We start from the raw sequence: 27,407 nt of genomic DNA, 5'->3' as shown, positions 1-27,407 counted from the left end.
ATTGCTGCTTCTGGACTGTTCTTCCCAAGAGCTGCGTGTAGAACCGTGGAGTTTCAGCGGTGTTTTCTGTATTCTGTGTGGAGACTACAATCTGCAATGAAGTGAATGAAAATCCATGAACTTCCATTTGTTACTACACACCCCATATCATAATTTCTGTATGTTATAGGCCTGAATATGTAAGATTAATGGCAAAAATTAGCAGTACTTTGTAGTGCAGTGGAAAATGAAGTTTTTCGTGTGTTTACATCTTACAGTACTGGTCAGCTCTTTTCATATTAATGCCCTTTTGTGTTCATCATCCTCTGCAACTAATACATGCTGCTTCATTTTGCTAACAGAAAGTGATAACTTGAAAGTGGTGTTTGTGTCAGGACCCATCAAAATGCCTCCATCATTTTCTGTTACCCAGTTGCATCTCATTTGGTTGTACTGCTTTGCCCTGTTTGCCATGAGAAGATTCAAACTCATGCTGCTTTCAATCTTCTCATGATGTTCTTACTTCATTGTTTTTATCCTAACTCTCCTCATCATTCAAAATGTTTCTACAACTAGAGTAAACCTCAGTGGGTTTCTGTTTTGTAAGATCTTCCAATTAACATTAGGATTAATAGTATATAAAGAAGTTTTCTATTTTCCATATACTTCTGCGAGATACAGGAATTTAGTGGCCATATTAAGGCATGGGGTAACTGCATGATGTGAGCTGCTTAACCCAGGACAGGTAGTTTGTTCTTGCTTTGAAAGTGAGGAAAGTATTTCAGTGTCAGAATTTTTTTACATGAATGCTGTCTGCTCTCCTAATCAATCATTTGTACTCCTCAGGAAAGCAGGGTCTCTACAGGAGTTTGTTGCACTCCAAAGCTGAGGGTTTAAATCTGCCACTCATCTATGACAAATAAAAATTGTTAAGCAGAAATAATAAATGCTTTTTTCCCACTAGGAAAGAAGAAGACTCAAGAAGGTAAAAACAAGGGAAAGAAGGCAGCAGAAACAAAACAGAAAAAGACTGATTTGGATTCTACTTCTGCAGATATGAGGGATTCTAAAGAAGGTGACTTCTCAAACGTCTTACTTTTTCCTTCTATTTATCTTTCTGAATCAAAGGATGCTTGTCATGTTTAGTACATTAACAGGTTCTCTTTCTGTAGCAAAGTGAACATGTTTGTATCACTTACCCCAACTGTTTTACTACTTAGGAACTTGGCTATTAGGACCATGTCATTAAACATACAACTCTGACCACAGGAAAAACTAATGTGCTGCAAAATTTAGACATAAACCCAAACTCCTTAGAGGAAAATAACAGAGCAAAATCCTTATTCTAGTGTCTTTGGAGCTTAGTTTCATGGTCATTATTTATTGCTAATTAACAAAGTCTGTACCAAGGGGGAAAAATACAGAATAAATTCTTTTGACCCATAACTCTTCCATTCCCTCCCTCTGTTGTCCCTTCTGCTTGCACTGTTCAGGTAAGGAATGGCCCAGCTAAGGAATGGAGAAGGATTTTTTGCTCTATAATGTACCCACTTAGGCAACATTGTGGGGATTGGCAGCAAAGGTGTTTTCCTAGAACCATTGTAGAATCACAGCATATTTTGGGCTGGAAAGGACCTTAAAACTTATCTTCTTCCAGTCCCCTGCCATGGACAGGGACAACTTTCACTAGACAAGGTTGTTCAGAGCCCCATCCAACCTGGCCTTATTTTTTCAGCAATGGAAAAAGAGAACAGATAGGTAGGACTTGCATGCAGGAAAACATCCATCCACATGAGTAAATAAATGAGAAGTGGTGATATTGTCTTGGGTCAGGAACATGGAATATGTTGTGCTAGAGGAAGAAAGGAGAAGAAAGGTGTAACATATCCTGACATGTTTTGGTAAAAATATCTCATGCTTTTCTTTATTGCACTCTTGTGTTCCAGCTCATAAAGAGGAAGATGAAATGCCTTCTGTTTCTGCTGTGCTGTCTCTGGAACAAACAGCTGTGATTCAGGAAATGGTAAATCAAGATGTACTTCCAAAGCTGATGATCCCCAGTCCAACCAACGAAACACAAGTGGCAACTGAAGACAAACAAGGAGAAGCAATAAACTGTGCATCAGATGATTTAGAGGATGATGAAGAGGAGGATGAAGAAGAGGAAGATGAAGAGGAGATAGAAGATACCAATATGCCTAAAGAAAATGCTGAAATGCCTTTGATATGTGAGGAAAAGTTGGACTCCATGGAAGAACAAAAGAGCACATCAGAGGAATCTCCAGAGAGCTCTCCAAAGAAAAAACTCGTGGTGAAAATTCCAAAAGCAGAGGGGGAATCCAACGGTGATGTTCAGGAAACATTCATGTTTCCTTGCCAGCATTGTGAGAGGAAGTTTACAACAAAGCAAGGACTTGAGCGCCACATGCACATCCACATATCCACCCTGAACCACGCGTTCAAGTGTCGATACTGCGGGAAAGCCTTCGGCACTCAAATCAACAGGCGGAGGCACGAGCGGCGCCACGAGGCCGGCCCGAAAAGGAAACCATTCCTGACACTGACCTCGTCACAACACCTGGATAACGTTGCTGATAACCAGGTGATTGTGGATGATGGTCTTAAAGATGACCTGAATGTTTCCAATCTTGTGCAAGACTCTGTTGCCTTGGATTCTGAGAAAGTTTCCCAGGAGATGTCAAACTCTGCGTTTGCTGAGGAAAACAAGGAGCCCAAAGAATTGCATCCATGCAAATATTGCAAAAAGGTTTTTGGTACTCACACCAACATGCGGAGGCATCAGCGTAGGGTTCACGAGCGTCATCTTATTCCCAAAGGTGTCAGAAGAAAAGGGTTCTTTACTGAAGAGCCACCTCTCCCAACAGAGCCAGCCCCAGCAGTCCAGAGTGTGTACATAGCAAGCACAGAAATAGAAGAGGAAGGCGAAGGAGATGATGTTTACCTTATGGATATATCCAGCAATATCTCTGAGAATTTAAACTACTACATTGATGGTAAAATTCAGTCCAACAGCAGCACTAGCAATTGTGATGTGATTCAGATGGAGTCCAACTCTGCAGATTTGTATGGATTGAATTGTATAATCAGTCCAGTCACAGTGGAAATTTCCACAAATTTAAAGGTTACACAAACACATGTGAATGAATCTCCTAAGGAACCCTCTAGCAGTGGGAGCAGTGAATCCAAAAAGAGAAGAACTGCCAGCCCTCCTCTTGTACCAAAAATAAAAACTGAAATAGACCCAGAACCTATAACTCCTACTAGTTCTTTAAATCTTCCTCTTAGCATTTCAACAGAAAGCTTACCTTTTCATAAAGAAAAAGGGGTTTATTTGTCATCAAAATTAAAGCAGCTTCTTCAGACACAGGACAATAAGAAGATAACTCCATCAAGTGAAATCCCTAAAATAGGACCTTCTGTTACATCATCGTCTGTTTTGCCTCCAGTATCCAGCAGGTTTAAAAGAAGGACCAGCTCTCCTCCCAGTTCTCCACAGCACAGTCCAGTGCTTCGAGACTTTGTCAAATCAGGTGAGGGAAAAACTGTGTGGAATGATAATGTTCGGAGTTCAAAAATGCCAAAGTTAGAAAGCCACAGCAACTCACCTGCTTGGAGCTTGAGTGGAAGGGAGGACAAAGAGACTTTGAGCCCTCTTTGCTTTGAAGAATATAAAATATCAAAAGACTGGACAGCAGCTCCAACTTTTGGCAATGTGTGCAACCAGCAGCCATTGGATTTGTCCAGTGGTATGAAACAAAGGTCTGATGCCAAAAGCAAGACTCAGGTTCCCTGGGAATCTGTTTTAGATCTAAGTGTGCATAAGAAGCCTTGCAGTGATGCTGAAATTAGGGAATACAAAGAAAACTCCACACATCCAACGTGTAGCGGTGTCAAGAAGAAGAAACCCACCACTTGCATGTTGCAGAAGGTTCTGCTGAACGAGTACAACGGGACGGAAGCAGCCCCGGACAGCGCCGTGGGCACGGACAGCGCCGCCAGCCCCAGCAAGGCCCTGGAGCCTCAGGCAGAGCCCGACGTGGATCCCGCGCTCTCGGCGTCGCCTCCCTCTGGCGCTCGGCCCCTCGGCTCCTCCGCTTCCCCCGTGCCACAGGCGGCGGCGGCGCCTGCCGCGTGCCAGCTGCCCCCGCTGCTAACGCCCACCAACCCCCCGTCCCCGCCGCCCTGCCTGCCCGTGCTGACAGCGGCCACCTCACCGCCCCCTCTGCTCCCGACGATGCCCTTACCGATTCCAGATGTCTCTGCCAGTGCCACCAACACTTCCTCCTGTCCCTCGCCACTCTCCAACACTACTACCCAGTCCCCGCTACCAGTTCTTTCACCTACGGTTTCTCCTTCTCCATCCCCTGTCCCTTCTGTCGAACCTCTTATTTCTGCTGCTTCACCTGGCCCCCCTACGCTGTCTTCCTCATCTTCTTCCTCCTCTTCCTCCTCTTTCTCATCCTCTTCTTCCTCATCGTCTCCATCTCCACCTCCTCTTTCTGTAGTTTCTTCTGTTGTTTCCTCTGCTGATAACCTTGAAAGTTCTCTCCCGATAATAAAACAGGAAGAAGCTGAAAGCGAGCAGCAGAAAGTGAGAGAAGATGCTCAGACTTCAAGTGAATCAGGAGTGGTGCAGGAAACGTTCAACAAGAGCTTTGTGTGCAATGTCTGCGAATCACCTTTTCTTTCCATTAAAGACCTAACAAAGCATTTATCCATTCATGCTGAAGAATGGCCCTTCAAATGTGAATTCTGTGTACAGCTTTTTAGGGATAAAACAGACTTGTCAGAACATCGCTTTCTGCTTCATGGAGTAGGGAATATCTTTGTTTGTTCAGTATGTAAAAAGGAATTTGCTTTTTTGTGCAATTTGCAACAGCATCAACGGGATCTCCATCCAGACAAAGAGTGCACACATCATGAGTTTGAAAGTGGGACTTTGAGACCCCAGAATTTTACTGACCCCAGTAAGGCGAACGTAGAGCACATGCAGAACCTGCCAGAAGATTCTTTGGAACCTTCGAAAGAGGAGGAAGATGAAGATCTAAATGATTCTTCTGAAGAGCTTTATACTACTATAAAAATAATGGCTTCTGGAGTGAAATCTAAAGATCCAGATGTTCGTATGGGTCTCAATCAACACTACCCAAGCTTTAAACCACCTCCGTTCCAGTATCACCATCGTAATCCTATGGGTATTGGAGTTACTGCAACAAACTTCACAACCCATAATATCCCACAGACTTTTACTACTGCCATTCGATGCACAAAATGTGGAAAAAGTGTTGATAACATGCCTGAGTTACACAAACACATACTGGCTTGTGCATCTGCTAGTGATAAAAAGAGGTACACACCTAAAAAAAATCCAGTACCCCTCAAACAGACAGTGCAGCCTAAGAATGGTGTGGTGGTTATTGCTGGGCCTGGGAAGAATGCCTTCAGACGAATGGGTCAGCCTAAAAGACTCAATTTCAATGTTGAGATTAGCAAAATGTCCTCCAATAAACTAAAAATAAGTGCATTGAAAAAGAAAAACCAGCTTGTACAGAAAGCTATCCTGCAAAAAAAGAAATCTGCCCAGCAGAAGGCAGAACTGAAAAATAACCCATCTGAGACGGACTCTCACATCTGCCCCTACTGTAACAGAGAGTTCACTTACATTGGGAGTTTGAACAAACATGCATCATACAGCTGCCCCAAAAAACCCATCTCTCCTTCCTCCAAAAAGAATTCTTCCAAAAAAAGTGCAGCTTCTTCACCTGCCAACAGTGACAAAGGCAGCAACCAGCGCAGGCGAACAGCAGATGCAGAAATCAAAATGCAGAGCACTCAGCCTCATCTGGGCAAGACGAGAGCACGAACCTCAGGACCTGCACAGCTCCAGCTCCCCTCTGCCTCCTTCAAGTCCAAACAAAACGTTAAATTTGTACCTTCCATGCGATCTAAAAAGCCAAATTCATCTTCATCATTGAGGAACTCTAGTCCTGTAAGAGTGTCTAAAATGTCCCATGTTGATGGGAAAAAAACTAAGGTGGTTTCTAAGAACAATTCTTCTGGAATCTCCAGCAAAGCGTCGCGGAAATTGCACGTCAGAATACAGAGGAATAATAAAGCTGTTTTGCCAAGTAAATCTGCTGTGGCGAGTAAGAAAAAGGCAGACAGGTTCAGTGTAAAATCTAGAGAGAGGATTGGAGGACCAATCACACGGAGTCTGCAGCAGGCAGCAAATGCAGAAGCAGCAGAAAACAAAAGAGATGAAAGCAGTACAAAGCAAGAACTGAAAGATTTCAGGTAAGCATTTAATTTGAAGTTGAAACAACCCAGGAACACGTTGCTTGCTGTTTTGCCTGCCAGTCTTTTTTTTTTTTTTTTTTTTCTTTCCTTTTTTTTTTTTGAGTTTGTCATGCTTAAATAAAAAAAGAAGTTGCATTTCCTAAAACATGGATGAGCAGCTTACTGATGCTGAGGTATGATGTACATACTTGATGCATTTTGTCATGTCATGAAATATACACGGTTTGTATAGAGAATGTCTTTAATTATAAACTGAATTGAAAACTCTGGAAAAAAATGTCAATACCTGAGTGGGAATAAACTTAATGTCATTAAACTCATTGTTATTGAAGACACTGACCTTGTATTTGGTATCTGACATCTAAGGTAGCCCAGAATGATTCTAGATTTATTTATGGTGGTTCACTAAGTTAAAAAACATGACTGCATTCTTTACTCACTAAAATGACTTGCTTTGGTTTGTAATAAAAAGCATTCTCTGCATATATATATATATATATGAAAGAAACAAACCATGACCAAATACTTCAAAAATGTATGTGCATACGGACTGAGATCGTAAAATACTTAATATAAGGGAAATAGACATGTAAGAAAAGTTACATGAACATGTAAATTTGTTAGAAGTATCATGCTTTTTATGTTTCACTATAAAACTTTATAATTAAAGTTCTATTTCTTTTTGAGAAGAAGCATTTTAATCACAAGAAAGGGTAATCCTTCAATAAATAAATAAAAATCTTAATCTACGTGCCTGAGTCCCGATTTACGTCTTCATGTAGTCTCTCAAATCAATAGTATATTTTGCACAGTGTTTATAACCTTTGTTACCTTGCTCCTGCCCTGTTTTTCTTGGAAACAGGCTCTGATTTGCTGAGGAACTTTCACAAAGCTCACTGGTAATTAAGAGTTCTTTTGGGGTTGGTAATTGCAGCGCCTGGCTGTGATTAACACCAGATTTAGGGCCAAGGGAAGGGTTTTTTAATCGAAGTCATTACTAGAGGAGGAGGGGGAGGAACTGGCACCCTCTGTCAGAACAAGTAGAGCAAGATCTGTTCATTGTCAAAATCCAAACTGTTCACAGCTTGTGTGTCTTACAGTGAAGATCTCTGAGGTGCAAATAGCGAGGAAATACTTTTTAAAGTAAAGGTGTTCAATATAGCAGAATTATTCCCAAGTGCTGGGGGGGAATTTGACTTAAAACAATCCATACCCAAATTAGGATATGTTGAAGGAGAAAAATGTTATTGGAATTTGGAGACTAATGGTGTAAAAATGCCTTTTAGGAACAAGAAATGCCTACCAGGCCTGTTCCCTTGGGACATAAACATCTTCGTGTTAATTCTCATCAGCTGCTCTCTTAGTTATGTGTGAAACTATATTGAAATGGTGCCAGAACAGATCAGTAGAAAAAGAAGCCAAAACACCACATCTTTCCATCTAAATGAATCATTTGACCTTAGGCAAAGTAACCAAGTACTTGGAAATGGGTGCATATGGGAATTGTTGAGTTGTATTTGGGGAAATAACAATTGACCTGGGGCAAGGTTTCCTTGGCTGGCTCAAATATTTCGGTTTACTTTGGCTGCTTGGAGTCTTTATCGGTTTAACAAACGGTTACACCAGGGAATTCTTATTGTCTCTGAAGTAACTTTATAAATCTAGATTGTCTACTCAAATTCTTTTTACATCAATTATACAGTGTGAAGAATTTTTCTCCTTCATACACTAATATCAGCACAGTTCAGCTTTGGTTCTCCTCAATGTAGGCACTATTGGGTTTTGATTTTTTTTTTTTCCCCCAGGAAATCTTAATATTTTTTCAAGACTTGCTTCATGTATATTTGTCTGCCAATTTGTTTTTCACCTTTCTGTTTTTCTGTGTAAACATACTTGTTCACAAGTTGTTTTGTCATTTATCTTCAGTTTTTGTTTTGTTGTTTTTTTTTTTTTTTGTTAATTTCTATTTTCTAGGAATCTCTTGTAAAAACAAAACAAAAAAATCCCTTAATGCCATGGTAGAGCTGTTGCATGCTCATCTTAGGATAAGCAGTACGCCAAGGGATGTGAAATCCAAGCTTGTGAAACTCACAGGAGCTGAGTCACAACCATAAAATTGCCTGCAGGCTTCTTGCTCATGCTCAGTGTCGGGCCTAGATTTTCTTACTTTGTGCTTGGCACACAGGATGATTCAGATTAAAGCAAAGAGTACTGTTAAACACAAATAAAACCCCACAGGAAATCAGCAGAAGAATCAGTGGGATTAAGTGAACCAAATCTTTTGCTCTTGACTTTGTCTGCACCTTTGTGGATGGCGTTGGGAAGTTCAGTTTCTGTGCTTGGCAAAGCAGGTTCCTTCAGCCTGGCCAGAAATCAGCAGAAGTCAGGGCCAACAGTTGCTGCACTCTGAGTATTTTTGCCATGTATTGGGTCTCTTAAAGCCTTTTGTCTAAATGAGTCACTAGAGGCCAACTAGCACGGCAGAATTACCTTCCCACCTTCTCCTCACTTTCTGAGTCTTTTAGATGTCCAGTATACAGTGGAAAAAAGCCTGATTTGGATGTTTTATGGATTTTCCAAGTGCTTATTTACACATGCAAATAAAACTTTATATAGCAGTGATGAATTTCTAAACACCAGATATATAATGGATGCAGTGTATCTTTTTATGGATAAGAAGGCTAGAGCAGGGCTGCAGACCTGCATATTTTGAAAATGAAATATATAATTATTCTAAAAGGTTGTATGCCTCTAATTTAAGACAATGAATTGGTTTATTGTTCATAACAGCTTTTTATGGAAATACTGTTTGTCACGTGTTCATAGAACTTTCACGATTAATGACAAGAATGGATGGGAAGTGACTAGTTTTCTTTATACAGACACCCCTTTTATTTTTTGTTCTTAAAAAGTAATCTACCTCTTTGAAATTTGTAGTTTAATACTTGTTTGGTGAATTTGTGCCACTTTAACTTTCACTTTCACTATCATTCCCATTTTGTTACATTTCTGTTATGGGGACTTTATGTTGAAATATTGTATAAAGCATTTGTAGCAAGTTTAAGAAAATAAAATATTTAAAATTATTTAAATTGTTTTGGACACTTCAATTGTACTATATGTGATTTACATTTTACATTAATTTCATTTTGTTTTCATTTTGGGTTGTTAATCTTGGAGCATGTTCCTGTATTAAAGTTTGCTGTTAGGTTTATTGTTTCTTCTATTGGAGAGTGATATAAAGATTATTCTAATGACAACATTAAAAATTGCAATTTGACATAAAAAGTGGGGTTGTCCTTGCTTTTGAATGCTGTAGCTTTGCTGGAGGGCTGTAAATGCAGGTCAGCAGCTGAAGAGGGATTTTCTCCTCCACGTGCCATCCATCCTGTGCTCTAAGTTGCAGTTGAGGGTACAAGTCCGTGGTGTTGCAAGCACTTAATGACCAACCAGATGGAAATACTGTGATGGAAATATCCTGACACGTTTTCTAAGACCAATAAAGTAAACTTTTTAAAAACTTGGGGGAAACTTGCCTTTTGTGTGGGGTGCAGATGTGCCAGGAACAATGAAACAGTGTTCATCTAGGAGGAGCTAAATGTGCTTGTATCCTTCAGTTGTGTCCCCCTGGTTCAGTGACATGAATTTATACCAATTGGCCACTTTGTACTTAGCCTGAGGATTTTAGATTTGAATTATGAACACAGCTAATAAATTTAAATTATTTAAATTAAAATTACAAACACTATTTCAACTCCTGATACTATTGTTTTGTGGTTTTCTGATATTATAGTTTTCTATTTTTATATGCTTTACACTTTTTAAATAGTCCAGTAATAAAAATACATGCAAAGGGTTTTTTTTTGGCTCTTGAGAATTTTGGAATTATGTATTCCACAACCAAGATGTGTGTTCTGCCTCTTGCAGTGGAACTGGAAGCATCTGTGCCCATATTAGTGTGGCAGTGGGGTGGAATAATTTAACATTGACAAGGTTAAGCAGCATTATAGCAGTCGGTTCCTTCACATGCTTCCAACTAATCCAGAAGTAAGTTACTATTTTATGTAGTTGTCTGTTCAAATTAATGCTTCTGTGTGAGTATGACTTTTTGGTAAGAACTCCAGTTTATTTTTTCACGTGGGATATTATTCCTTGAACATGTTCTGTCTACAACATTTCCCTGAATTTTACCTGATGGGGGAAGATCTGGTGGAATGATGCAGAGGTTCCAACATGGTTCATGGAGTGTTTTTGTACTCAGTGCAGTTTGGGGTTTGCACCACAATGGAAGAGGTGAATCCTTGGTCTACTTACAACAGCAGTTAAACCAAGGAGGTGGGAGGAAGCTGCACTGAAGGTTTTCAGTCTTGATTAGGTTTTACTGTATTTACCCAGGGGAAAACATTGTTTTCCATACCCACTGTTGTATTTGGAGGTTTTATAAGAAAAAGGAAACATGAAAAAAAGTGAAAACTCACAGTTTTGAGATTGCTGAGGATGGGACATAAACTTGGTTCATTGTTTCCAATCCTTTACTGACAAAGGAAATACCACTTGTTGTTTGCTCTTGCTGCAGTATTTCAGTCACCTTGTAAGGATTTATTAACCATGTCTAGCAGTGAACTGATGGTGAGTAAACCAGCCTCATTCTCTAATGTCATAGCAGAAATCCTCTTGCCATTTTATATGAGGTTTCTCTGCTGTGATGTTAAATCCTGTTGGTCCCGAGGATGTGCCACACTGAGCTGTTCACCTGTGTTCTCCAGTTGATCAGGGAATTGCTGGGTGATGGAGATCTCCAAATGAGAAATGATCATCAAAGAGTTTTAGTCCTAAATAGGTGACTCATCACAAAGAGAAATGTGCAGCTTTCATAGTAACTATTGCTATTGCATCTCATCTGCATAATTGAATTTCTCTGGCTTTTCTCTAGCCGTCTCTGTAGGATCTGAAGCAACAATAAAGCTGTAACGTAGCCCACAAAGTGCTGACACGTCTTGAAATGCATCCAGACAGGCAATGAAAACAATTAAACTTGTCCTGTTTACAGAGACCAAGTGACACGCTGGGTGAGATCAAATGAGTGTCTGTTTAATAAAAACAGCCATGCTGGAGTTGTGGAGAGGGAGATCTGACAGCTTGTGTTTACCTTTTTCTGTTTTCCCTTTTTCAGTGTGCTGGAAGGCATGGGAACCACCTTGTGGCAGCAACTGTGTGAGCTGTGTTCAGTCCTAGGCGTTCGAGGCAATCCAGGGGATGCAGCCAGGCCCCTCTGCAAGCTCCTCAGCCTGGAGGGAGCTGCCCAAGGGGATTCAGGCTGGGCTGGTTCTGGTTCTCTGGTTTGTCAGCATTTTCTATTGCAAGGCTGTTATTTAAAATTCTAGTTTGGTTCCTGGTGATTTTCTCTGGGGAGATGTCAATAGAGTTTGATGTCTAAATGTTCAATATTGAATGCAAATAGGAATAGCAGTCACTTCGTTTGCTGTGGTTTGTGACTTCATTTCCAAAATTATGGGCTCAGCTCCAGGTATTTACTGGAGTTGGGTTTAGCCAAGGAGCTGAATTGCTAGAGACAGTCAAATAGCTTGTGAATGACCTTAAAAAGAGAACTTAGAAGACCTTACATACTAATTCTGGCTTTTATTTACTGAATGTGATCTGCATGAGTCACATGATGATTTGGTGATGTAGTTCTGCTCATGATGAAAAGGAGCTAAACAATAGATAAACAATAAACAAGCACATGCTGGTTTGGAGCTGAGCTTTTGTGGTAAGTCTGTGATGAGAGACGGGTGAACTTCCACATCTGTTTAATTAAACTGTAAAAAATAGCAGCTTCCTAGTAGAAAAGAATGGTGAGGAAAGTATTTCACAGCAAGATGCAAATAAAACACTCTTAAATAAGGCATGGTATAAGTGTATAGGTAATGGTCCATTGCACACATCAAATGAGAGTGGGAATTGAATGTTACTGAAGAGGGATCTTTTTTCCATGTGAGTTGCTGCTATTTCCTAAGCTTTGGGACGTTTTTTCTTTTTAAATAGTTAATTTAATTTAATGTAAGTAATGTCTTACAGTATTTTTGGAATTAAATAAATACTAAGGTAACAGACTGCAGCAGGAGTTGGTGCCTCTTTGTGCCCATCAGTTCCAGTCAAGCAAGGGTTAGATGTTTAAAATGCAAATAGATTGTTAGAGTGGGGATGGGTCCAGTGACTTACACAAGAATTACTGACAGAACACAGGACCAGGAGTCCTGTGCTGCCTCTGCACCACTACCTACCTCTGACCCTCTTTAGTAAAGAGGAAGCCATTGAGTCACCTCTGAGTGCTGCTTCCCACACGTATTTCATCACTTTCCATTCTCATTTGCTGCACCTTTACTTCTCTTAGTAAGTCTTTAAAAATGGTTTTGGTAGATCATACTTTTAGAGCATGATCATACTTTACAATACATACTGATCAAAAAGTATGATCATACTTTTTGGTAGATCATACTTTTCATTGGAAAGAGATTACCGAAATCCTGCTTTCTGGATTTTTCAGATACAGGCAGCAAAACAAACTCAAAGGGAAGCTTGAGCAGGCATCAAATTGGAGGGAAGCTTTTTCTTAAGAGATAGGTAACGGCTTCATTTTCCTAATTTATTCAAAGCTCAAGTGGTTAGTGAAGCAATGTAATCAGCAACATGAACTTTGTTTGTATATATATGTATATATATATCTGTTTAATTTTTTAAGACTTATGTTTCCTGAACCAAACAGGGTCTCTGAGTCATGTTTTGGATGACAGCTCTCCCAGAAACTGCCAGAGGGTTGTGAGGAATGGCTTTGGTTGTTCAGCAGGTGATGTTTCATTTCTCTGGAGTAAAGGCTCGGTGTTCATTCATGGTGGTCTGGCACACAGCAGGTGAGCAGCAAAACTGAGACTTGCACCACTCAAAGCCCCCAGTCAGTCAAAAGGAGTAACAACCTCATAACTGAGCCTGTTTCAGCAGCTCCTGCCTTGCTTCCAGCTGGGAGCGGGGAGCTCAGGCTGGAGAAAAGTGTCCCAGTGGAGACACCCAGCAGGGACAGTTTCTCTAATTCCCTGCCAGGAGGATGCAGCCAGCTGTGGGTGGCTCTGCTCCCAGGGAACAAGGGGCAGGACAAGGGGAAGTGGCCTCAGAGTGTCCTAGAGGCTGCCCAGGGATGTGGTGGGGTCCCCATCCTGGAGGTGGCACTCGGTGCTCTGGGCTGGGTGACGAGGTGGGGACGGGTCTCAGTTGGACTCCAGGACTTTTCCAGCCTCAGTGAGTCTGATCCTTCTGCAGCTCAGGCAGTGCTGCTCAGCAAAGTTAATTAACTGCCTGTGTAAATGCAAGGACTTTTCAGGGCAGTGATTGTGTTGGGAGTGCAGAGGATGGGATTCCTGCTCTGGGCATCCGAAGGCTCATTCCCACAGAGCCCCCAGCCATGATCAGTGGGGGAATTTATGTAGTGCTTCCTTTAGGTGCCGAGATCTCTGCTCAGCAGTGCAGAGTGGAAGGAGGTGGAAGATGAGAAATACTGAATTCTTACATCACAGAGGTGCTTTGAAGAGTTTCACACTGAAATTCTACTGACACTGGAAGTTGTATTCTCCATTCATTATGGCAAATTCAGTATGTCACCCATTACCTTGTCAAATCAAAAGTACACTTTGTTCTATGGTTTCTTTTTTATGTAATGAGATGTGCAGGACCGAGGACTCATCCTTGTTCTGCAGCCCTCTAGCAATCCTTTTCAACCCTTTTGGTGTCAACATTTCTGTATAAAGTTAATTAAATAAACTACAGTGTTCCCTATGTGTGATGAAAGTTTTCTCATTCTGTTAGGAATGTGATTTAGTAGATACAAAGTTTTTCTCAAATCACATGACCTGACAGTATAGAAAATGAATTTGAGTACTTCTATTTTTAATCCCAAATTGTTCACCTTTTGGCTTGCAAAATACTCTGTGTCACTTTAAAAGGGCAGGAAGACAAATTGCTGACATGATACTGTTCATCTAAATTTATAGGTTTACCCCCAAGGTTTCTTAAGTGACTTAAGACTCCAATCTCTGAGCTCAGTTTGAAGTACCTTCAAGGCAACTGATTTTCTGAAGGAGCTCAGAAGTTATCTCAGTGCTGAATTCCTTTTCAAGGAGCTACTTTAGGTCACCGGTTGCTTTTGAAAATGTTAAACACAATTTTAAAACACGTTGTAAAACAGCATTTTACTTAAATAGTAAATACATTAATCTTAGATTCCCCCAGGTGAGCTGCAGGCACGGGGTGAGATTTTTTCCAGCAGTTCTTGCTGTTGGTTTGGTGTTCATCACCACAATTCCTCGTGATCCACGGGGAGGGGAACTGAGCCAGCAATGGAGAAACTGAAACTGTGGAGCACATGTGAAACAAAGCAATTTATGTGTTCCTGTGGGGCAGCAGTGCTGCTTCAAGGGATTCAGTTCTTTGAAGCACTGTGGTTGGAGAGTGCTGGTGGGTGTCTTCTTGGAAGTGGAGAATGCAAAGGATCTCAAGAACAGGTTTTTCCAGTTTAGATTCATGAAAGGCCCGACCTTAATATTCATATTCTGGCTTTTCATGTGAAGGAAAGATAAAATCCCTACATGCTCCAGCTCTTTCCCTGCTTCCCTGAACAAACACACGTAATTCTAATAACCACAGTACAACACCTTAAGATCCTTTTTGCTTTCTACTGCTTCCCCATTTTCTATACACTTTTCCATACCACAGGAGACATCCCTTTCAACGAAATTCTATCCATAAACCTTTTTGTCTTGATAAATGCTTTGTTTCACTGAAAGAGATGAACGAAGGTCTTTTCCCTAGTGGGTGATGTTTTTCATGTTTTTCCAAGTCCTTGTTTTATATATTTACTTTCCCATTAAGCAATGTATTGCTGCCACAGAGTACATTTCAGTCAGGGTAGCAGGACTGTGGTTTAATCTCCCTGAGAGCAGAAAGCCCAGAAATGGCATTTATCCACCCCCTGAACCTTCTTGCTTCCCTTCTGGCCTGTGAAATTACTCAGCCTAATTCTGCAAAAACAAGAATTTGAGCTTAAACATCCACATTTATTTTTTCTTTTAATTAGGCAGTCAATGATTTATGTCAGTTTAGCTATTCTCTTACTTAAGAGCATGAAACACTTGATAAAATATGTTCCTGGAATGCTTATTGTTAAATGTAATGTGGAATGTGTGTGTGTCTGAAATTTTGGAGCATATCCTTGGGGTTATTTTAGATTATAGAGTATAATCCTTGCAGGACAAAAAACCACTTTAATTGAGGTAAAAATGTGAACTTAATCATCTGAATTTTTACCACATACTGCCATGACTTTGTTTGCTGAATTTCCCTGGTGGGACTGGCAGCCACCTCGGATCACTCCAGCCTTCATACCCACAAATACCATGGCTTATTTTTCTGGGACATTTCTAGAGAATTAAACTAGCAACTCAGGAGAACGTTAATTGAAGAAGTGTGGTAGAAGACAAGCTAATTTGAATAAAAAATACCAAATTATTTTGGAAATGTCTTACGGAAGGGGATGTGCCAGGGTTTGGCATTTTTCCTGGCCTTTGAATTTGTGTATGCTGCTCATGGCAAGTCTCATGGGAAGCCTGGGAAGGTGTATGGAAGTAGGAACTTGGTTTGGACAAATTAAATATTCAGGAGACAATTTAACTTGGAACAATAATGTGGGTGCTGTGGTAATCTTTTCCTTTGTTCAGTGCTCTGCTTTAAGGCTGCAGATTTTCTGAGTGACCTTGGCAAATCCCTTTCCACCTGACTCCGTTCTGGATCTGAAAAACTGGGATTATGGTACTGACTCACACTACAAAACACCTTCAGATTTGAGGATGGAAAACTTTTAAGAGCTGGGATTTACCATATTTTTTATTGTAGGGAGTCTCACTAAATTGGGTGATTTATCTCTTCTAGTTTGAGTATGCTCTCAGTGTGAGAGAGAGCTTTAGGTCCTGTCTCCATGTAAAAAATAACCTCATGGAACTTCTGGGTTAGCTTTAATTTATGGAATAGCTGGTACATCTACCAAACTATTTAGTTTGGTTTAAAAGTCCTTCGTTGACAGAGAAAACTTCGTGCACACAAGTCCTTTCTGCTACTTGACATTTGGGTTCTGGCCCTTACAAGCAGAGTATGTTTTCTGATGTTATTTTTTTTTTTTTTTTTTAATGACTTTTTTTCTGGCTATGTTTTCTGATGTTATTCTTTTTTTTTTTAATGGCTTTTTTTCTGGCCATGTTTTCTGATGTTATTATTTTTTTAATGACTTTTTTTCTGGCTAGGACAGCTCCCTAGCAGTGGTTCTGGCAGAGCTGGGGTGGCCTGGGCTGTGCTGCTGGGCTGGGCTGTGCACAGGGGTGAGAGGGGCTGGGAGGAGCCCTTGCCCCTTCCCACAGAACCATCCCTCAGCACAGGGAGCCTCAGAATTCCTTTTCCTCGCCTGTCTCCAGTTACCCAGCAGCGCTGAGATGGTGAAAGCAGGTGCAAAGTGACAGTGATAAAAATAGCAATTTCAATCACTGCTCCTGGTGCAGCGGGGGGATCTCTGCTCCCCTCCCTCTCGGAGCCCAGCTCCCCTCGCACACCCAGGACTTTGTCAAAACCATCCCAAAATCCCAGCTCTTCTTTCAACAGGCTCTTCAATAAGAGTTATCCATCCACGGCAGGTTAGTGCTGGAGCAGGGAGGGCCCTGGTTCCTGGCAGCTTTGGCAGAGCAGACACAGCTCTGCTTTTGGAGCACTGTGGAAAGGCAGCAGGAAGAACTCCATAAGGAACTCAATTCCATTTTCTATTTAGAAAAATATCCTTTTTTTATCTCATTCCTCTAATCCTCAGCTTCCAAATAACAAGCCATGATCTATTTGCTTTAAAGCTTGTGGAAATTAGGAGTGAAAAATCGTAGAATTCTGGAGCAGTTTGGGACATTAAATCCCATTTCTTTCCACTCCCTGCCATGGCAGGGACACCTTCCACTGTCCCAGGCTGCTCCAAGCCCCATCCAACCTGGCCTTGGGCACTTCCAGGGCTGGAGTAGCCACAGCTTTTCTGTGCCACCCTCACAAGGAAGAATTTCTTCCTAATGTCAGATCAGGGTATGCATTTGAAAATTTAGATCAGATTTTCCCTGATATTTATTATCTTTGGATTTAAACCTTTTAACATTTTTTTTCTTTCGGTTTCCCATAGGATCTAGACCCTGCCTCACTGCATGCAAGAGCACACAGATGTCATCAATTATAGAAGAACTTTAAGAAGTCATAATTAATATTTTTACAGAAAGCATTACTTACATGGAGACATTCTAAACAGAAATAAATGAAAATTTCCCTCTTATAGTAAAAATCTGAAGCCAAACAAACTAAACTTATTTTGGATATTCTGCTGTTTCCCTTGGTAACAGTCCTTATATGGAAGAACAAAAATCTGGTTGTTGTTGACCTTCCCATTTCCACTTTCTTGTTCTTCCACATTGGCTGAAGGCTTCAGGATTGAATTCACAAAGGCTGGAGTGGATGATTTACACAGAACAATAACAAAACTCTTGGCAGGCAATTTTAACCACCAACTTTAATTTGAAAATAATTGAATTGCCTTGCTTTTCAGAATTTCTGTGGTTTTGGTTTTCTGTTGTAATGGAAAGTTTTGCACTTTTTCATGTCTAACTTGCAGTTACATTGTGTGTAAGGACAAGATGAAATCTCCTTTCAAGGGTGTATATTGAACTCTAAAAATAACCTGGAGAGAAACCTGGCTTTTAACTTTTTTTAGACGTGTTGCTGTGTAAGAAAATGATATTTCAAAAGATGTTCCCCTGGAAGAACATAAGTGGTTTGGTTTGGTCAGAATTTTGAAGAATTTGCCTTGAGAAGAAAGGTATGTAATTATCTATGGGGGTGCACAGGTGTGAAGGAAAGCAGACAAGTTTGTGCATGACAGCAAAAGGTGCTGAATTTAAAAACAAAGAAGGGATTTTTTTTTTTTAATTTTTTAGTGTATGGAAGTTTGGCTTGGGTGTACATTTGAACTGAGATTGTATGTCTAGAATAGGGCAGAAGCAGTTGGACTTCCCTTGCTTCAAGTCATGTGTTCAGGCTTTCTTCTTGAAATCACAATCAACCGATGCAAAAAAATCAAAATTTTACAGTACAAATCTCTGATTTTCACTTTCCCTTTGGGACTCTTAGTTTAAAATTTGAAGTGCAGTAAAGGCAGTTTTGTGGCCTGTGCGTGCCCGTGTCGAGTCTGTCGCTGCAATAGTGACAGGAGTGTTCTGCCCACCTTGCCCTGGCCAGGAATGACCAGATGTGGTATATGCTCTGGTAAAGTAAAACTCCTTTTCCAAAAACGTGTATTTTAAAACATGATGTGGACTGTTCTGAGAGAACAGAACACAACTCTTCCAGTTTCTGATGTATCTGTGGGTTTGTCTGTCCTGGTCAGAGGGTCTGGGACACGGGCTGGGAGCCTGGACACTGCTTCCAGTTGACATTATCTGTTTCCTGCTTAAATAAACTCACAGGGTAAGTCGAGAACAAGGCAAAAATACCCTCTTGCCTTCAGAAGTGGCACTTGGTGCTTGCAGTGTGGGTGGAATGTCTTTCTCCTTTCTCACGGCTCCCTGAAGCGCGGCTCTGTTTTTCCTTGTGCCGGTCCCTGATGCTCTTCTGCCTCTTTGCCCAGCTGCAGGCTCCGCATGGCCTCTAGATGTCCCTCCTCCTCCTCGCATAGCCCCAGCAGCAGGCAGTGCAAGAAATGCAGCTCCAGCACATCCCACTTCTTCAAGGAATAGACCCTGGGCGTGTCACCCCAGCAGGTACAGCGGCGCAGCCTGGAGGGTGCGCAGGGCTCCTTCTCTGTGCTCCCAAACGCGTCGGTGTCTCTTTGGAGGTGTGAGCCACACCTCAGAGAAGCCACGGAGCCTTTGCTCCTGGCTTTGGGGGAGGCTGAAAGGATGAGAACTGGGTGAGCCAAAAAAAGCTGCATCCCCTCCCATGCTGGAAGTGATGCTGAGAGACCACTGAGATCCTTTGTGCCATTGCTGGCTGCTCTGGCTCATTTCTGGGGTGGAGGGTCTCTAGGGTTTTTTCCCTTTGGAGCTTTTTGCAAGCAAGGATTTCCTCTTGAAATATGTGATGTGCTAATCCCAAAGGGACAAGGTTTTCTCTGCTGATGGGTACTTACATACTATGTAAATAATTACATACTATACATAGTACTTATACATACTACATCCATCCATACATACTATGGATCAAAAGGATGTGTGAGTGTAGTCAGCCCTGTACAACTCATGGAAGGTTTAAAGAGTTTTGTTCATGATCTTTTAAGACCTGAGGTGTCACTCTCCTGGATCTTAGGGAGCTTGAAGATGGTGATTATTTGTGGAAGGATGGATTTTATCCCTGACCTGGAAGGAGTGGTGTTTGTATATGATTGTAATAGTGGGCTAAGTGCTTTGGGATCTTTTAGGCTGAATGGGTGAACACTGGACAAAAATATTCGCTGTCCAAAAAAAATGTATACCTGTGAATGTGCATTTTGCTGGCTGTTTTTGTGGCCCACCACAAGCTCAAAGACCAGCATTACAATGCAAATTGCAGTGCTGTGGTAACATGCAAAAACCTTAGCTGGGGTAGTGGTGAGATAAACTGTGTAATGCAGCACTATGGGCTTGGGCAAATTAATTACCCAGCTCCATGTACTGGTGAGGCTGAGCTGATTTTCTGTTGGTTTAAACAAGACACCATTTTCTGCTTCTTCATTTCCCCGCCATTAACTTTCAGATAATAATCTCCTTTATACTGATGTAACAGCTAAGGAACAGGATATTTAACATGTGTAAAGCTAAAGGTGACAATGAGTACTAACAAAATGAAGACACTGCAGCCTGAAGTTTATTCTTAAAACCATTCAAAAAACAACTTTTGAGGGAATAGTTAGTAAAATTCTGAGGTTTGCTATCTCCTCAATACTGGGGATGGATGCTAATGAATGCTAATATCTCTAGCTGTGGCACGGATCACTTAGCTGTGGTCCAAATCCAAGCAAAATTAAATCATGCCTGTCTCTTTGCGGTACAGTGGTCACTGAATGACTTGTCCTGCTTCCAGCTCCATGGAACATGGAACTGTGACTCCTTAAACTATTTCTGATTAAATGTAACTCTCTGTGTATTTTCAGGTACCAGAAACTTCTGACTGAAAAAGGTGAGGTAAAGTAATCCTCAGGCATTATCCTCTCCTGCTTTGCTCAGATGAGGTGAGATGGGCTCCTCAGCAGACAACAGGGACAGTATTTTCTCCTGCTGGAAGTGATGCTGTGCTTCTGTCATCCCTTCCTTCCAAGGGAGGGAGCACAGAGCAGGTCCTGCCTTCTCCAGAGAGGGATAACTGGGGGTGCTGGGGCAGGGTGATCTGGGGGTGCCCCAGTGCATGGAGCCCACGTGCCAGCGTGGAGAACAGCACGGGGAAGTGCTCAGCATCTGCAGGCGAAGCACCCATGCTCAGAGGGTGGGTGGGTCTGGGTGAGTCTCCTCTTTCTGGGAGAACAAAGGGGGTTTCACATACTATGCAATTAAATTCTGAAAAGACTGTTCCATCCTTTCAGTTTCTGCTTTATCCTCACGGATAAAGAACTGGGCATCCCACAAAAACCACTGCAGGGAGTGCTGGGGTTTCCTGAGGTTTCCACATGGGAAGTCTGTGGGTTCCTCAGTCTCTTGACTTTGTACCAGTAGCTTTAAGGGGCAGATACTGTTGCTTTTGAAGTGTATCAGGACACATTTTTTGGGAAGATCACCCCTTACATGATCCCTGGGAAATGCACTGATAGCCCAGTTCCATGAAGGGACAAACATCCATTTCTCAAAAGCTGCCATAACTTGTGTTGCCAATCTGGTATTGTTTAGAGTTGGGATTTATTTATTTAGGGATAGTATCAAACACAGGTGTTGCTGTGCAGTATCAGCCCAGACTTGTCCTCAAATACAACATTTGTCCTTAAATAGAGCACCTGTGTTTGTGTCTCTAGACGTGTTTGGTTTTGGGAGGGCTGTCCAGAGGCCATCCTTGAGGACAGCCAGTAAAGACTAATTCCAGAAACACACAGGTCAGATGATAAATGCAGTGCAGAAAGGTCTCTTACCTCTTTCCTGTCCCAAATCACACCCAGGCACATCTTCTGCCAGTTCTGGGCAGAACTTCTGCCCAGTTCACCCACGAGGTGAAGGGTTCCTGCTGCCAACATATGATTTCCATGATCCCTGCTAATGTACCATCCAGGTTTGGAACTTTTTAAGGAGGCCAAAGGGGTTGATTATTGTATTTCCTTCCTGTTTCAGTCAATTTATTCCTGTCCTGACTTTGCACTCCACACAGATAAGCACAAATCTGTGTATCCACAAGTTAGTTAGGAAGAAACAAGTGCCCAGTGGATACTCCACCATCCTGAAAAAATCAAAGAAATTATCAATTTTATATATATATCTCATATATAGATATATATATATAAGACAGATAAAAATATATATGCATGGAGTTTCTGAAAACAGTTAATTTTGTATAGTTTTGATGAAAATCAAATTGTTCAAACTGAATAGAAAAGCTTTATAGAAGAAACATTGTTTGCCATAAAAATGTTTTAGGTGTGTGTGGTTTGAATTGGAAAGTAAAGGGTTTCAGGATCTTGTATTATCTCACTACAGATTTTTTGGATAAACCCCTCTTGGAGGCTTTCTAAGTGCAATTGTGGTTTGGGGGAAGGCTGAGGGGCTGAGAACTGGATGAGGCAGAAAAAGCTGCATCCCTTTCCATGCTGGGAGTGATGCTTCCAGTCCAAGACTGTGGAATCCTTGTGCCATTGCTGGCTGCTCTGGCTCATTTCTGGGGTGGAGGGTCTCTAGGGTTTGTTCCCTTTGGAGTTTTTTCTAGCAGTAATCTCCTCTTGGAAGAGCTGTACTAACTGCAAACAAAGGCTGGGATTTTTCACAGCAGCCTTGGAAGGCTGAGAATCTCAGTCATTCAAACTAGTTAGAAGTGAGCATCCAGATCTGCTAGGCAGCTTGGTAAATTTTGGTCAAATAGCACAAAAAAATTAAGTTTCCTAGCCTTATGTCTGTGTCCAAGCAGCTGGTGTGCACACACAGCTCTCTGATCAGTTTGTCTCACTTTGGTTTTGTTACCTTTTTATTTTCTCTCCACATTTTGTCCCTTTTCTCATAATGTAATTTTAGTATGGTAAACCCTGTTCTTTCAAACAGCAATGCTCTTCCTGTGTGTCTGGAGAGTGCCTAATTCACTTGAAAGATGAATATGCAGTATAATAAACCAAATATACTCTGACTAAAAGCACCACTATTATTGGTGATTGATTGATTGATTATGATTGATTTTCCCAGTGCAGTTTTGTAGGACACCTTGTCAAAGATCACAGCTAGTGTTTAAATGATCACTGTTCACTTGAGGATTGCTGCTGAGGAAGACTTTTCTTGCCATATAGTCCAAATACTGATTTAAACAATCTATTCTCTCAGACCCACTCAGCTTCCAGTCAGTTAAATGAAGTGTGGAGTTCTGGCATGGATGCTGCCCAGTTTAGTGCCTTTAAGGCATCCCAGTGAGGTTACTAGAAATCACTTCAGTGCAATTTATTTTTGCTGCCTTTTTTAGGGTGTTATCAACTATAAAAACTGACAGACTCAAGGAGAGAAGTGTGTACACTGTTGTGATACAGGAACGATTTTCCCAGAGAAATTCTGGTTTATCACACAAGCCTGTAAATATGTATTTACAATTTTAAAAGCATGTCTTTATGTCCCTGATTGTAAATGCTCTGTTTTTAAAGTTTTATAACATGTGACTCAACCAAGAGACCACAGCACACAGCTTTATATTGTACTGGTCTGTTTGAAGGGTCCATTACAGTCTAAGCTCTAGCAGAAAAATATCCATGCCACCAACAAGAAATAACCCATGGTTGCTACAGACTTCAGCATTTTTCCTCAGATAAAAAATGCAGTTTTTCTGGGAGGGGGGTGGAGGGGAATGATTTTTCTTGCAGAAAAAAAGCATCAGTTCAACAGGATGGAGATTTCATTCACAGTGAATTCACGAAAAGTATGCCATCTTTTCTCAAGGCAGAATTTCACAGTTTTGCAGCAAATTTTTAACCTCCCCCATGCCTGCTGATGAAATGTGAAATTTTGCCCTTGACCAATACCACAAGTTCTTGTGAAAATTCAAGGAGAGGGTGGGGAAAAAACTCAGGTTTTGCATGTAGAATTTGCAAGGACAACACTGGCAGCTCTGCAGTGCTCTCATGGCAATGCTGATACTGAGAAGTTTATTAAAAATAAACTGTGTGGAGATGTGCTGGAGCCTGGTTTGTGTTTGGGCTCTGAATTGCTGTGGAAGACTGAAAACTCTGTTGTCTGCCTGCTATGTAAAGAAAGAGAACAACAATAGATTCATGTGGAAAAGCCCATTATGGAAATATTTCTTATTATTTCAGCCAAGGAGATCTTAAAAATGGAGACTGACTGTGCTCTAGCTTTGAAACAATGGAATGGTTTGGGGTTTTCCTGGTGGGTGGTGGGGAGGAGGAAGGAGGTGTGAGTGTTGCCTCACTCTGACAGGTTTGGTGCACACAGACAGGGATTCATTCTCCTGACAGCTCCACGAGCCCTTTGCAGTGTGGCCTCTCCATCCCAATCCAAACCTCCTCCTGAGTGTGCCAGCATTGTGGAGCTTCAAGGCAGCTCTCCTCAGTTGGGAGGGGAATGTCCAGGCAGTGGGAGGGCTCTTTCCTTCCTAGCAGTGGTCCCTAGGAATTCTATATATTGTGAAGTCAGAAAAAAAGTTTCATCCATTTGCTCCCTTTTACTCTTTTAATCTTAGTATACCTGCATAGGTTAGTTCATGTTGTAGTTTCATGTTTCATACATTGTGTGCCATCACAGCACACTGAGACACTTCCTGCTTGCTTCAGGGCTGTGGGATTTGGCTCTTTCCAGAGAATCCCAAAGTGCTTTGGGCTGGAGGGACCTTAAAGCTGATCCCATTCTCCCCCTGCCATGGGCAGGGACACCTTCCACTGTCCCAGGCTGCTCCAAGCCCTGTCCAGCCTGGCCTTGGACACTGCCAGGGATCCAGGGGCAGCCACAGCTTTGTGCCACAGCCTGTCCAGGGTCTCACCACCCTCGCTGTAAAAACCTTCTTTAAATCTACTCTAAATGGACCCTTCCTCAGTTGAAAACCCTGTAAGGGAATCACTGAGGGTGATGGGCAGCCATGGTCATGGGTGAATTAATCCAGTCACATTCCTTAAAAACAACAGCAGGTGCCAAGAAGTAGGTTTGGGAACAGCTGAATTAGATGTATTAATATTAATTTCACATAGGCTAAAAATGGCTCTTTCACCCCAGAAAATCTGAAGGTTCCTTATGCATGATAAATCTGTCTCTTAGAGAAAAGCCACTGCTGTCACTGTCGCCTGCCAGTGCCTGCAGCAGCCTGCCAGGCAGCCTGGCTCCTCTGGCAGTGTCACAGCCTGTTTGGCTTTCAGCTTCAGGTGAGTTTGAAGGGATTTGACTGTGCTGAGCTGTCATTCTGTCCCTGCATGAGAACCTTGAGAAATATTCTTTAAATAGCTGCATGCCTCCATTCTTCTGTCTGTGCTGTCACATGAGGCAGCACTAATTATTTCGTTTTAGAAGAGCTGTGGCCTTTTTTTGGGAGAAGGCTACATCCCAAAACAGATAAGGAGGATCACTTTCTCACCCTGAAGCTGCTGCCTGGAGGCTGCTCAGCTCTGTGTGCGTGGTGCTGGCAGGGGGATGCAGAGGACACGACACTGCTGGTGGCTGGATCCCATCTCAGAGTCCCAGTTAGCAAAACCAGGGGGTGCTTCAGTCCTTGGTGCCAGAGCTGATTGTAAATGCTCTTCCAAGGCTGTGGCACACAGAGAACTTTGTGTGCTCAGGAGTGGCCACAGAGTCCATCCTGAGCTCATCTGAGACACCGCAGGAGAGGGCAGAAATAATGAAACGTAAATTTTAAGGAATTTAGAGATTTTAGAGGAGCTAAGATTTTAGTTAGAGATAAGCCTTACTAGAGTTAATTCAAATAAATAAGTAGGCCTTGATGAAGTTAAGAGTTAGGAGTTAACTAATAATTGATTGCTTGTCAGCACAATGTTCAGTTAGCTGGATTTATAATGAAGAATACACAAACTGACAAATTGCTTTTAGGAACATAAGACAGTTGTGGGCCTCCTCTGTTCTGAAACCAATTGAAGACAAGGAATGGGAGTCTACCTAGAGTTTATTTTTCATATTTTCATTGAAAAGGTAGAAAGGTCAGAACGAGGAAAACTTCATTGACTTCCTCATTTTGGGACCCCTCCCCATGAAAGGGACACTGACCCATTTCAAGGAACAAACCACTGCATGCTGAATGGCTTTTGGAGTGATTAGCATACAAAGCAAGGAATGGGATGTACCAAAATGATGAATATGTATTTGTATTTTGGGTATTCTATACTTGTATGGATAAAAGGGTTCTGTAATCACCTGGAAGCTGCAGTGTGGATTTGGGAGCTATAAACACACACTTTCTAACTTTAAACTGTCAGAGGGTTTTTGTCTGTCACAGTTAGATATCAGTACTAGATCAATATCCATATTTTTTAAATAAATCAATAGAGCTGCACATCCAGCACCGCTGAGCAGCATTTCCCTGGGCTCTGAGCAGCTCTGAGCCTTTTCCTGGCTCACAGCTCACAGCCAGCCAAGGTCACTGCTCAGAAGCTGCTGCAGTGCTGTGACACACCAGGGATGCTCCAGCCCCAGGGGCAATGACAGAAATAGTGCTGATCCTCCTGGTGCAAGGCACATTCCCTGTGGTGCAGGGATGTGTCACCCTGTTCTTTGAAAAGTTTTAAAGTTCTTTTAGAAATTTTCTATACCTTCTAATGTTAATGTTTATTTCTACTAAAGTTTCTCACATACTATCATGTAAACAATAACTTTTTTACATTCTTTGTGAGAAGAGAGAATTGATAGACTGTTAGTTTTACCAGTGTAGTTAGAAAAGTAGAAGTTTCATCCTCCAATCCACAGCCACTTTTAAAATTTTGTATATTGTGAAGTCAGAAATAAAGTTTCATCCTTTGCTTCCTTTTACTCTTTTAATCTTAATACACATGCATAAGTTATTTCATGTTGTAGTGCAACAGGGATGAGCTCACCTGGAAGTGACAGCAGAGCAAGTTCTGCCCTGCTGCTCATGGACAATCACCATTTATTCCCCAGTGAGGAAAGGAGGGGCACTGACAGCTGCTGAGGTTAGGGGCCATTTCATGCTGGTTCACAGCAGGAATTGCAGCTCCTTGGAAGAAGGAGGGGAATTTGTTTGGGAGCAGCTCTGGACATACTACCTTAGGTGTGAGATGCTAATGCAAATAGAGCCACCCCCCTTTTTGTACTGCTCTGCTAAGTTTTGGTCACTTTGACTCCATCAGTGTCCGAATCTGAGCTATTGATGATTCCCAGATTGTAGAAAGTCTCTGTCTGTCAGCCCCGCTGCCAAAGCAGAAGTCATAATTGGTCTGTGCTGGTTTCCAGGTTGTTTATTCTGTTTATCTCTCACATGTTCTGCTGCCCTGCCCAGCTCTGTCCTGCAGGGCAGCGTGTGGGGCTCTGCCCTCAGTGGGATGTGACAAACATTAAATACCAGAAACTCCCTGTGCTGGATTTACAAGAACGTGCCAATATCTGTCACCTACGTTGGACAGTGTGTCCCCAGCCTGAACCAACAGAAAAATGCCAACACCACAGTGAGACATGGAGGGCATGAAGAAGGAGGAAAAGGACAAGGCACACCCAATTTCCTCCATCTTGTCCCCTTTGAACCCCTCATCTAGAATCCTAAAATTTACATTTGCACCTATGCTATTGTAAATGCAGGTGAACCCAATGGGAAGAAATGATGATGTCTGACTCAATTCAGAAAGCTGAATTAGTTCTTTATTATAACTATGCTAAAATATATGA

General features: G+C 41.7%; 1 protein-coding gene and 1 long non-coding RNA gene across 3 annotated transcripts in view; both read left to right on the top strand.

The window, feature by feature from the left end:
• PRDM2 (PR/SET domain 2) overlaps positions 1 to 7,046 on the top strand; it is a 49,917-nt gene extending 42,871 nt beyond the window's left edge. For both annotated transcript variants that reach the window (XM_031506655.2, XM_021542043.3), the window contains exons 7-8: positions 944 to 1,054; positions 1,926 to 7,046. In XM_031506655.2, the coding sequence (XP_031362515.1) occupies positions 944 to 1,054; positions 1,926 to 6,298 (4,484 nt within the window). In that variant the 3' untranslated portion in view covers positions 6,299 to 7,046. The remainder of the gene's footprint in view (positions 1 to 943; positions 1,055 to 1,925) is intronic.
• Positions 7,047 to 18,625: 11,579 nt separating this feature from the next.
• Positions 18,626 to 23,837, top strand: LOC110476778 (uncharacterized). The gene is made up of 2 exons (XR_002466479.2): positions 18,626 to 19,172; positions 20,540 to 23,837. It is a non-coding gene; the product is annotated as an uncharacterized LOC110476778 (long non-coding RNA).
• Positions 23,838 to 27,407: the final 3,570 nt, after the last annotated feature.

The sequence above is a fragment of the Lonchura striata genome, chromosome 24 (assembly GCF_046129695.1).
Source record: "Lonchura striata isolate bLonStr1 chromosome 24, bLonStr1.mat, whole genome shotgun sequence".
Taxonomy (NCBI): domain Eukaryota; kingdom Metazoa; phylum Chordata; class Aves; order Passeriformes; family Estrildidae; genus Lonchura; species Lonchura striata.
The sequence above is the reverse complement of the archived record's forward strand: the minus strand, read 5'-3'. Positions and strand labels throughout refer to the sequence as shown.